The sequence below is a fragment of the Gigantopelta aegis genome, unplaced genomic scaffold (genome assembly GCF_016097555.1).
Source record: "Gigantopelta aegis isolate Gae_Host unplaced genomic scaffold, Gae_host_genome ctg6682_pilon_pilon, whole genome shotgun sequence".
Classification (NCBI taxonomy): Eukaryota; Metazoa; Mollusca; class Gastropoda; order Neomphalida; family Peltospiridae; genus Gigantopelta; species Gigantopelta aegis.
This window is the reverse complement of record NW_024535218.1, coordinates 1-12,883: the sequence shown is the minus strand read 5'-3', so window position 1 is coordinate 12,883 and position 12,883 is coordinate 1. Positions and strand designations below refer to the sequence as shown.

The 12,883-nt window shown below is 40.5% G+C and overlaps 2 protein-coding genes across 2 annotated transcripts; one reads left to right on the top strand and one right to left on the bottom strand.

The window, feature by feature from the left end:
* Positions 1-333: 333 nt before the first annotated feature.
* Positions 334-2,858, bottom strand: LOC121366693 (xylan 1,4-beta-xylosidase-like; the record flags this gene model as incomplete). Its single annotated transcript, XM_041491042.1, has 3 exons — positions 2,842-2,858; positions 1,477-1,800; positions 334-493 (listed from the first exon to the last, which is right to left on the bottom strand). Coding segments are annotated over exons 1-3 (501 nt in total), but the record flags the coding sequence as incomplete, so codon positions are not given.
* An 8,257-nt stretch (positions 2,859-11,115) lies between these two features.
* Positions 11,116-12,807, top strand: LOC121366692 (cryptochrome-2-like; the record flags this gene model as incomplete). Its single annotated transcript, XM_041491041.1, has 3 exons — positions 11,116-11,227; positions 11,430-11,563; positions 12,665-12,807. Coding segments are annotated over exons 1-3 (389 nt in total), but the record flags the coding sequence as incomplete, so codon positions are not given.
* Between the last annotated feature and the right edge of the window lie 76 nt (positions 12,808-12,883).

The following is a 12,883-nucleotide window of genomic DNA, read 5'->3' as shown; positions in this document are numbered from 1 at the left end:
CTAGTTTTTTGGCTTATTAGTCCTCGACCAGTTGTATTAACCCTCGACCAGTTTTATTAGTCCTCGACCAGTTGTATTAGCCCTCGACCAGTTGTATTAGCCCTCGACAAGTTGTATTAGCCCTCGACCAGTTTTATTAGCCCTCGACCAATTGTGTTAGCCCTCGACCAGTTGTATTAGCCCTCGACCAGTTGTATTAGCCCTAGGGCTGCTGTATTGGCCCTCTGATGATGCCACGGACATATACAGTCAACATCGGGACAATACAACTATCCTCGGGCCTATAACAAGGCCAATATGAAAACGCCCATTCAATAAAATAATGGTATTAACCTGGTTTCGTCCCCATCTGGGATCTCTGAGGATGTTGATGACCGGGCTGAAGCAGCTCAGTCCCTTGTGGTCCCCGTATTGGCCTTTCTTCACGTAGTCGTTGTACTTGGCATGGACCTCCACCGCCGTGGCCTCACTCACTCGAAATATCAAGTCGGTACTGCAAAATGGAAAACAAAAAAAAGAGAAAAAAAGTTTTTTTTTTTAACGACAACACTAGAGCACATTGATTAATTAATCATTGGCTATTGGATGTCAAACACATGTTAATTTTGACACATAGTCATCAAACATTTTGTTCTAATGCAGCAAGGGATCTTTTATATACACTTTCCCACAGACAGAATTGCACACACCACGGCTTTTGATATACCACTGGCTGGAACGTGAAATAGCTCAATGGGCCCACCGACGGGGGCCGATCTCAAAACCGACCGCGCATCAAGCAAGCGTTTTACCACAGGGCTACGTCCCGCCCATTGTACTGCAAAATGAAGGCACACAATTAAAATAATAATAATTAAAAGGTCACTTTCAGGTTTCTCCTTTAATTTAAAACAGGGCACACGAAATATCAAGTCAGTGCTGCAAAGTGAAGGCACACAATTCAAAACACAAAAGGTCGCTTTGAGGTTTCTCCTTTAAATCAAAACAGAGCGTTGCAATTGTCTGTCTGTCTGTATTTGCCTGTGTGCCTCTCTCTTCGTGCCTGTCTGCCTGTCTGTCTGTCTGTGTGTGTCTCTTTGACTGCTTGCTTGTTTATTACTGCCATTTGCATCTGCTTGTTGAATTATACTTTTTAAAGCTACTGACCCTAGTTTTAAGCAGTGTAAAATATACGCTTGCCTATTTTCATTCAGTTCATTTTTCATTTCAACTTATTTTCGTGCTTATATCCAATTAAGGTTCAAGCACGCTGTCCTGGGCACACACCTCAGCTATCTGGGCTATCTATCCAGGACAGTGGGTTAGTTGTTAATTGGTTAGTGGTTAACGAGAGAGAAGAGGGTGTAGTGGCCTTACACCTACCTTTGAGCCCTTAAGAACTCGATCTGGGTTGGAGCCGGTACCGGGCTGCGAACCCTGTACCTACCAGCCTGTAGTCCGAATCGTGGAGAAGATTTCTGTCAAACTGATTATTACCTGAAGGCTGCAGCAAGGCCAATGGCCTGTGGATAAGACGTGGCATTCCCGGCTTCTGCGTCTCCCCGCAGACACTCTGTGTTCCAGGAATAAGGGCCGATACCGAGTCTTTTAATTGCAGGAGCAGGTCCGCCGAAGCGCCCAAAACCCCCCTTCGCCAACTGGAACATGACCTCTGCGAGAGTAAGACGACCTACCAGGTCGTTTACTCGGTCCTCCCAAGGCAGCGAGATGTTCCTGAATGGGTAATCGTCCATGGGAACAACCCCTCTCATCAGTAGTGGAATAACCATAACGGAAACACTAAAGGACAGCATACTCAGTCTGAAAAAACAAGAACAGATACTTTGAGGGGAATTAATTTTTTTAAAGTTAATCATTTGTTTTGATTAACGACACCACTATAGCACATTAATTTATTAATCATCGGCTATTGGATGTCAAACATTTGGTAATTTTGACACATAGTCTTAGAGAGGAAACCCGCTTGATTTGGGATAAACAAGAAAGGCGTACTAGCACATGTATTTGTTTGATGGCACCTCAGTAAATTTTAATCTATGGTTATTTCAATATTTGCTCGATAGAAAGAGAGGAAACCTACCTATAAAGAAAACGAAAACAGTTTTATTAAAACAATTTAACCATGCTGAAATTATACCCAAACAATATAAATGATTAAAACTGCAGATCAAACATAAAACCCCCCAGAACATCTATATATAGAACTGAAAACTAAAATGCATAAGTATCACAGCTCAATGATTGCTGAACATATTTTAAAACCTTCAAGAGAAAACCGTAGACTGGTTCTAACGTCTAACATTAAGTGAATGCGATATGATAGAACACAGTCAAACTATTCGGGAGCTCTCGCCCTCCTGAACCCGCCACAGTAATAATATGTATAAAAATATTATCTAGACTACCTGCTCCGTCGGCCGCTCTAAACGAATGGCTTGATAAGCGACAGTAAATGTACTACAAATGATAGCTTAACCTTGACTTTTGCAATTGTGTTATCCGTTCAGGAGACGTTAAACATATCCTCCCAAAAATATAATAAATAACATAAAACAAAAATAAATATTAAATAAAACTAAGATAGTCCGCAAATATATTACAGAGGTCCACAGGTTAAAGTGAGTCTGCGATATCCTTTGACTTTTACTAGCTAATGTAGGTTTGGCGATAGGACACATAACAGTAATCAAACGGCAGGAATTTACCTGTCACACACCCCACCAATGACAGGTGCGAAAGTATTTAATACGACATTTAGTGTTGAGTGCATTTTCCAACTCTGACCTGGTGAGATGCTACATGATATTCTGTCCCAGTATATTTTCAGAATTATCAGCTCACCTGGCCCAAAGGGTCATTAGGCCTTATGCGATGGCGCAACGTCCGTCAACTTTTCTTTCACATTTTCGACTTCTTAACCAGTTGCACCAGTCAGGTTTCAACCAAACTTGACCCAAATGATCCTCTCATGGCCTTGACCAAGTGTTTGGGCCGATTCAAAATCCAAGATGGCAACTCTAGCCTCTGATTGATTTTAGACATTTTCGACTTCTTCTCATGTTCCACCATGCAGGTTTCGACAAAAATCGGTACAAGTGATCCTTTCATGGCCCTGACCAAGTGTTGTTAGTTTTCGGGCCGATTAGAAATCCAAAATGGCCGCCCTGACCTCTGATTGATATGACTGAGACATTTTTTTTTACATCTCAAGTTTCCCCAGACTGATTTTAAATCAGCCTGGGGAAACTTGAGATGTAAAAAAAAATGTGAGGCAAATGATCCTCTCATGACTCTGACAATCTTTCGGACCGATTCAAAATCCAAGATGGCTATCCCGATTATTAACTGAGACATTTTCGAAGTCTTCTGAAGTTCCACTAGGCAGATTTCAACCAACCATAGGGTCTGAATCTCCTGAGGTGTTTGCGTCACAGGATCGAACCACGTCAGTGGACTCATTCTCTGATACAATTATCTTTCAAAATTACATAGCTGCTTAATGTTATTAATCAAAAACAGTTTACTACTCCTCGCGTCTCTCTCTGTCTCTGTCGCTGTGTGTGTCTCTCTCTCTCTCTCTCTCTCTCTCTCTCTCTCTCTCTCTCTCTCTCTCTCTCTCTCTCTCTCTCTCTCTCTCTCTCTCTCTCTCTCTCTCTCTCTCTCTCTCTCTCTCTCTCTCTCTCTCTCTCTCTCTCTCAGGCTATGAGCCAGACCCCAAACATTTGGCTACTGGTATTATATGAGAGGAATAAGGCTCAAAGTGATTTTTCACAAGGTATACACCCCTAGAGTTACAAACTGTGATAGCATTGGAACAGTGGTAGTTTTCAGTTTGCTATCACCTTTTGTATAAGCCTAACCTAAAATAAACTACAGAATTGTTTATTCATTTTGATAAATGTAGTGACAAATATGTTTATTTGATGTATTTCCTAAATAAAGATTACTATTTTTAGAAACATGGATTTTGAAGAAAATTCATTATGAAATTCAGTTAATATAATATTATTCGTATGATAAGAATATTTAAAAAATATTGTTAAAATTGTTAGCCGAAACTTACCTGAAAAAGGAACATTCAACAAATTAAGACATTTAAAAGATTTTTTTTTTTATTCGTCGTTTGGTTTCTGAAAATAATTTAACAGAAACACCCTGAACTAATGTAAGGATAATATTTAATGCAAATATGACAAGATATTTTATTTATTTTATCAAATAACCGCTAAAAACGTCTTAATTGAATATATTTCACCAAATGGTTGCAAACTATTTTTGAAAACATCACAGTTAGAAAAGCGTATATATTTTGATGACAGGATTTCTATTTAATTTGTAATTCTACATAATGACATTGAAATTAAGTTTTGTTTAGGAATCTGGTGAGTGTAAATGTTACTTAAATTATTAAAGGTCATTTTGAGGTCACAAAAATTCGAATTTGCATATAACCATATAAAAACGAACGTAGGTGATTATGTGAAATACAATAAAATCATTAAATATGTTTTTCTTGTTAGTTTATTATTTTTATTAATTAATTAAAATATTGAAATAAAAGTACATACATGTATATGCATATATATAAATTCGCGTGCGCACACATACACTCACACAGACACACACACGCACGCGCGCGCGCACACACACACACACACACACACACACACACACATATATATATATATATATATATATATATATATATATATAATATATATATATATATATATATATATACATACATACATACATTAAAATATTTAAAAACGTTTTTTAAACAAATAAATATATGCACACCTCAGGAGAATAACAGTGCTACTTTCTACATACCAAATAAACCAAAGTGATTTCTTTTCGGGCTCCTAACTGAACACCCTGACATCAAGGTGCAAACATAGGGGATCACGACTTATGTCCAGTCTTTTAACCAGGACATGATATTTGCTGTGACAGGTCGACAAATATAACCTCCAAAAGATTTCGTAAAAACACTTACTGGAAACACTGAGGTCATCCAGATACTGCACAAGGTTTGGTATGGTATGTGCCCAAACACACCTGGGCTGGAGACGGGGCTGGGGCTGAGGCTAGTGAGTATGATACCAGTTGAAAACGAAACTCACTGAATCGAATGTGACAAAACACAAGGCATCTGTTCTGGTGTGAACCATAGATCTGGCAGCAGACGACATAGAACATGATCTAACATAATTTAACAGCACCAGACTAACCAGAAGCGGCTTTGGTGTGTGGTGGACCTTAGTTTTTCAATGTGTTGAAGTTCGGCTCTAGGACGATGTGGTCCATAAACCCTGGCCTAAACGTATATGCCATTGACTCGATGACTAAAGTAGATATTTGTCAACATTGAGAACCAATTGCTGAGCACTTATGTAGCCGATGCATGTATGAACCTATATGGCTTCATCTCACCAGAGAGAACAATATCCAGAAACCAAAGAAGCTGTTAAAGTTGCCTGCCTGTAAGAAGAACCGGATGTGGATCCTTGCAGGGCAAACATTTCCGGAGGGTCGACGAATCCGAAGGTAGACCAGATTTAACATCAACCGAATGCCAAGCTCAGAAAATGATGGGTAACTGCCCTTCTCAATGCACCAGCCACAAAAGTTAACCACAGTGTTTGAAATCTTCAAACAGTCAGAACTAATCGGGGAGAAACTACTGGTTGAAATATTATGATAGTTATGGATCCAACGCTTTTTGTAAAAGCTACTGAAACAATTTAGCACGTTTTAAACATTCTTCTAAGGTGTCCCATTACAGGGGTCCATGCTTGTAAACACTGCAACCATGATGTCAGGGTACATACGTATGCCTAAGAAACCATTACGAAATTAGTACTGTAATGGGGATTTATAATGTGGATGAAGGACAATGTTCAAGGCAGCAGTGATTTGATTAGCATTCTTAGCATGGTTGCAGATTTGAACAGAAATTCAATAGTGTCTTGTAAAGTTCACTCTTAGGTAAATTGATAACAATGTGGATATATTTAATAGAACACCTAATTCACAAGAATGGAAAGATATCTACATACTGGATGTCCTGCATACACATGCTAGAGGATGTAATACATGTACTTGGCCTTCTGTGTGCTTTTTGTGTTGGGAACTGGAATGTGCACCTTAATGCCATAAGAACTATGATCTCATGGTATTTTGCCTATGATAAGATCAACTGAGCCAGGTACCTGTGTATAGCCCCAAACTTTGGTTTGAAGACGAATTTCCCAGAGATGAATCCTGATAAGAAATAAGCTTGAAACATGGGCCAGTTCTCAGTGCAGATGTCTAGCAAAAACCATTTTGAGTGGATCCCTGTGAACTAGACCACTGGTCACAATAAAAATACTCAGACTCTCGAAGGCAGAGCCTGAATGTTGGAGTTATCAAACAGTATTATTAACAGCTGATCCAAGCAGTACATTCAGTTAAGTCAGTTAAAAAAGACCAGGAAGTGGTATCAGCAGTTGTTTTTGTCATCAAGGGACAGGTCCATTCACAGAAAAGTAGGACATCATTAGCATTTCTTCTGCAAACCGGCCTCGGTGGCGTTGTGGTTAGGCCATCGGTCTACAGGCTGGTAGATACTGGGTTCGGATCCCAGTCGAAGCATGGGATTTTTAATCCAGATACCGACTCCAAACCCTGAGTGAGTGCTCCACAAGGCTCAATGGGTAGGTGTAAATCACTTGCACCGACCAGTGATCCATAACTGGTTCAACAAAGGCCATGGTTTGTGCTATCTTGCCTGTGGGAAGCGCAAATAAAAGATCCCTTGCTGCTAATCGGAAAGAGTAGCCCATGTAGTGGTGACAGCGGGTTTCCTCTCAAAATCTGTGTAGTCTGACGCCATATAACCGTAAATAAAATGTGTTGAGTGCGTCGTTAAAATAAAACATTTCTTTCTTTCTTTCTTCTGCAAAGATAGCTCCCAGAGATATCACCACCTTTAGACTCGTAAAAGCCTTTAAGTGTGAGAGACTAGTAAAAAGACCTGCCAGCAAACCAATTCCAAAACCTGATGAAGACTAACATGATGTAGAGGTTCAGCATTATATATAGTAAAAGCAAAACCAGATTGTTCTTTGTTTCGTTGCATCCGGTTGGTGTAACAAGGACACAAACTCCAAAGGTTATAGACACTGCTTCGGACCTTAAACATATTGAGGGGAGTGTCTGGAGCAACAACCGAATGTGCCAAGCCCTGTTGGTAGAGGGTGGATAATTGAAAAGGAAGAACGAGTTGAGGTTATTCTGGATCTGCTGGCTTGACACTGTCCAAAGACGAATACATTGCCAAATTGCGTGTGTGTGTAGCAAATAGACTGCCAATAAATTACACTGATATGTAGACTACTGGACTATGGGAAAAGTACAAATGAGGATGAGGGAAATGAATATGATTATCATATTTCTCCTGAACACTTTACATTGTTTACAATCGTTCATTCATTCATTTATAGTTATTTTCGTGCTTCTGCTCAATTAAGGTTCAAGCACGCTGTCCTGGGCATACACCGTAACTATCTGTGTTGTCGGTCTAAGACAGTGGGTTAGTAGTTAGTGAGAGATAATTCAGTGTAGTGACTTTACACCTATCCATTGAGTCATCGAACTTACTCTGGCTCGTAGACGGTATTGGGATTCGAACCCAATACCTACCAGATATGAATCCGATGGCTTAACCACTACACCGTTGAGGTAGGTTTACATTAATTACAACTTATTACTATAAATGTTTAGATGATGTCAGAAGAAAATGTTTCAACAGCAGCAGGGGAATGAAATACAATTTATAAAAATAACCAAAACGCAAGGCCATGGTTTGTGCAATCCTGCCTGTGGGAAGCGCAAATAAAAGATCCCTTGCTGCCTGTCGTAAAAGAGTAGCCTATGTGGCGACAGCGGGTTTCCTCTCAAAATCTGTGTGGTCCTTAACCATATGTCTGACGCCATATAACCGTAAATAAAATGTGTTGAGTGCGTCGTTAAATAAAACATTTCTTTCTTTCTTTCTTTTTTTCTATAAACATTCAGTAGCCAGACAGTAACTGATGTTGACAGTTCAGAAGCAGTATCTGATCTGTTCAGTTTCGTCAGATAGACAAGGTTTTAGTTATAACCTATTGTACATTACCTTTGTTCATTGAATTTACTCTTCCAGTGGACATAAAATTATTTCGAAATACATTGCGCTTTCCATTGTTTCAACAGAGCTGCCACACCATCCATATTAGATTTGAAGGTCAAAATGGCATCAGATTTTAAAATTGACTCACAAAACGATTGTGAATGTCCTGTTTAGTGAAAAAAGATACCTCATTTATCATCTAAATTAGATTAAGGGCTGCTTGTTCTCATTTTAATATCATGATTTAAAGACCAAGATCATCTCAAATAACCTCACCAGTAGATTATGCATCCACTTTTCAGTTGAAAAATACTATTCACTTATGATATATTTTCATAACCCAAATATTTCAAGAGCTTTAACGTTTACTCATATCAATGTTATGGTCAACTGCCATCTTGGTCACGTGGCAGACAAATATGACCCCCCCCCCCCCCCCCCCCCCCCCTATTAAATAAGCTTGTGTTGTATTGACGACATCTTATGTTTTATTTATCTAGTGGATGAAAGTAGTACTGGACTACAATTTATAATTTTTGTTTATTGAGGCTTTTATTTTATCACTGTAGCATGCACACACACATAGCGAGAGAGAGAGAGAAAGAGACAGAGAGAGAGAGAGAGAGAGAGAGAGAGAGAGAGAGAGAGAGAGAGAGAGAGAGAGAGAGAGAGAGAGAGAGAGAGAGAGGGAGGGGAGAATGCATACATCAACCATCACAGGCGGACATCCGGTAACCGTTGAAACCTGGTACACATTTTTAGAATGCCAGTTGGCATCCGTAAAATCCTATTGAAACTTAAACCTGTTCATGCAACCGAAAAATCACGTTCCAAAACATGTGAGTGGGTACCACATGACACGATCCAGCCAATGAAGTTGCAGAGCAGAGATTTCCCCCTATATAAAAGGGATCTCTTCGAGCGCAACTATCACTGAGAATTCCAGGACAGTTCGAATCACTTAAGCGTTAGAACTAAGCTCACAGAGTTCGTTTCTTAAAAAAAAAAAAAAATCAACCAAAGAAAGAAAGAAAAATGGCATATTTCACAGTAGCACCAGAAAAGCCCAAGCACACGCTTCACTGGTTTCGCAGAGGACTCCGACTGCATGACAACCCAGCCCTGAGAGAGGGAATCAAAGGATCGGCAACATTCAGGTGTATCTACATCTTGGACCCTTGGTTTGCGGGTTCCTCTCAAGTCAGAGTCAACAAATGGAAGTAAGTACAATAGACTTAAACAGTGATTAGTTACTTAGCGTCTATCCATTCCCATGGTAAGGGTGTATAGCCCACTTGCAGAGGCTGAAAACTTGTTATCTTAACCACTCAGGAATGTTTCGTTATCGGTACAAATAGTTTAATACGTCTTGGGTTTTTTATCTTCTTTTCTTCTTTGTTTGTTTGTATGTGCGTGCGTGTGTGTGTGTGTGTGTGTGTGTGTGAGAGAGAGAGAGAGAGAGAGAGAGAGAGAGAGAGAGAGAGAGAGAGAGAGAGAGAGAGAGAGAGAGAGAGAACGCTATTTCTGAATCATTCGATGTCCTTTTCTGTAAGTAATTTATTTGTCACAAATAGCTCACCCAATGTCGCCACTGCAATTTGTACTGCACCAACCCCTCTCTCACTAGTCACTATGAACTAACCACAGTTGAGGTGTATGCCCAGCGGATAGCATTGTCGAGGAGCAGCGGTGGGTGTTACGATAATATTTGAAAATAAGCTCTTGAACTCCTGAAATTTGCTGAGTATTTAACCCTGAAAATCTTTCTTCTTTTTTTTTTGAATTCTCAGTGCTTTAATTGGAATATAAAAATGTTTTCGAGAATGTTCAATCAAAGCGAACAGTCTTTGACCAATCAGTGTGGTTTTATCGCGGTCAAACACCACGCGGACTGACTAAGTACCGTAAAGCTCCATCCTGTTTTGTTTCTCTGGCAAACGACAATACGATGACAATAACACCTGTTCTTACTTGTATCACGGCAACGGCAACGTGATAAGACTATCCTATCCGGCTGAAATCCCTCCAAAAGCGATTGTTTTTATGCCGTTGTCGGACATACACCGTCCAACGAGTCCTAAAAATGACGTCACTAGAACCAAGCACGTGTTTTCTGAGAGTGATCAGCCCGAGGTACAGCCAGCAAATGTTTCGCCAACGTGACCGTTTGGTTTACTGTGAAGCGCACAAACCAGTCTGACGGGCGTTTTTCCGCTCGGTCTGGCTGAACACAGCCCTGTTGTCCATCTTGGTTACAAGTGTGTGTGTGTGTGATTTGGTCTCCGCAATGTGTACACCTGAAACATATATGACCGAATTTACAAAGCCTGTTTATGTCTTACATGCGTGTAACTACATACGTTTACAATGCTTAAACACCTCAAAACAACCGGCCTCGTGTTGTGGTGGTTAACCCATCGGACATAAGGCTGGTAGGTACAGGGTTCGCAGCCCGGTACCGGTACCCACCCAGAGCGAGTTTTAACGACTCGGTGGGTAGGTGTAAGACCACTACACCCTTTTCTCTCTCACTAACCACTAAAAATTAACCAACTGTCCTAGACAGTCAGTCCAGATAGCTGAGATGTGTGTCTAGGAAAGTGTGCTTGATACTTAATTGGATATAAGCATGGAAATAAATCGAACGAATGAATGAAGAAAAACACGCTCCGTAAATTTAGCCGTTGTCGGGGGAAAAACCCGGAAGAATGTGTACGAAGCTTAAACCAGACTTTAAAAAAATTCGCAAATACGCATCGTAGCACATGTCCACCATGTATAAACTTCGCAAACAGCTTTTGTTATTTGTAATGGAAATAATGCGTGCGTATGAAAACAATTCGTGACTTGAGGTTGAAAGACTGAACTTTATATGCACGCGTCTCCACCCCCAACCATCGGTTTACAGTTGTCCAGACTATACCAGTATTACTAAACCATCCTACGGAATCTCGAGAATGACCTCTCGTCCGTGGAGTTCAAGACGGAAAGGACACAGCCGATTGCAATGCCAACGAGAACACCGAGGTTCAGGGAAAACGGCATCGTCACAGTCCCGCAAAGACTTCGGTAAAATGTGACTTTTTTTTGTACTTGCGGCCGGTGTGTTCTCCGGGCATCTACAAACTGTCTGCAGGGATGATGGATAAGGGAGATCTCTGCCGGGGATCGTTCCCAGACCGACGGCGCATCAAGCGAGCGCTTTACCACTGGGCTACGTCACGCCCCAATATCACTTGAACAACTAGTTACAAAAAGTGGGATTTGCCAGTAAAATGTTTTTTGTTTCTGTTCAGATTTCTGTTGGAAAGTATCGAGGATCTTGACCGCAGTCTACGGAAGCTGGGATCTCGGCTGTTTGTTGTGCGGGGACAGCCGGCAGACGTTTTACCCAAACTGTTTAAGGTAGGTCGATATACTCCAGTTGGATCAAGTCAATTTAATTAGGACATTTTACTTTACATTATGTTTAATGAGGAAACCGGTTTGCATATTACTGACTCCTTAACGTGTTGCGAAGGAAAGCTCAAAGTTTGTTTGGTTGGGGTGGGGGTGGGGTGGGGTGGGGTGGGGTGGGGTTAAGTGTTGTTGTTTTAATTCCTCTTTTGTTTTCTCTTTTTTTTTAAATGCAACTACACATAGTTAATACAACTGAGTTTTGTTTCAAACATGTTGTTACGGTATTATGTATGCATATATGTTTCCATGTCAAAGTTTGTTCTGTTTATCGACAACACTAGAGCACGTCGATTTGTTAATCATCGGCTATTGGATGTCAAACCTTTGGTAATTTTGACATACAGTCTTAGAGAGGAAACCCGCTACACTATTCCATTAATAGCTAGGGATCTTTTATATGCACCATCCCACAGACGGGATTGCACATACCATGTGATTTGATATATAAGTCGTGGTGCACTGGCTGGAAAGGGAAATAGCCCAATGGCCCTACCGACGGGGTATGTATAGGTGTATGAATATCTATATCTTGTATGTATGTATGTATGTCGAGGTTGACTGTTACAGACATAGATATTAACGCACTAGCGCAGGGGATAATTAAATCCTTTCTGGTCTCACAAATTGTCCCATGCCGTTGCTGGGACTCAAACCTGTGTCACCGAATCGCCCGCAAATTGCAAGACTAACCACGATGCGCTCTGAGCTTTTGAGGCATCTATAAAAAGAATGCTCTTTAACTCAACCACATGCATGGGGCCTACAATCTACGCGGTCGATCCCGCTTACGTGCATGAAACAGTGGGCAGACCTGACACTGGCTAGTATGTATTGATGTATGAATATCTGTATATTGATGTATGTCGAGGTTGACTGTTACATACATAGATATTAACGCACTGGCGCAGGGGCCACACAAATTGTCCCATGCCGTATGTATGTATGTATGTATGTATGTATGTATGTATGTGTGTATGCATGTATGTATGTATGTATGTATGTATGTATGTATACATGTATGTATATGACGAGTCTGTTTTTAACTAGGAGTGGAGGATCACCACGCTGACGTTTGAGGAAGATCCCGAACTGTACGGCAAAGAGCGAGATGTCGCCATTACATCCCTTACGAAGGAACACGACGTGGAAACGATCACACGAATCTCGCACACGTTATATGACTTACAAAAGTACAGTATAATCTACAATATTAGTGGTTTTGGAGGGGAAGGGACGTTATATGATTGACAAAAGTACAGTATAATC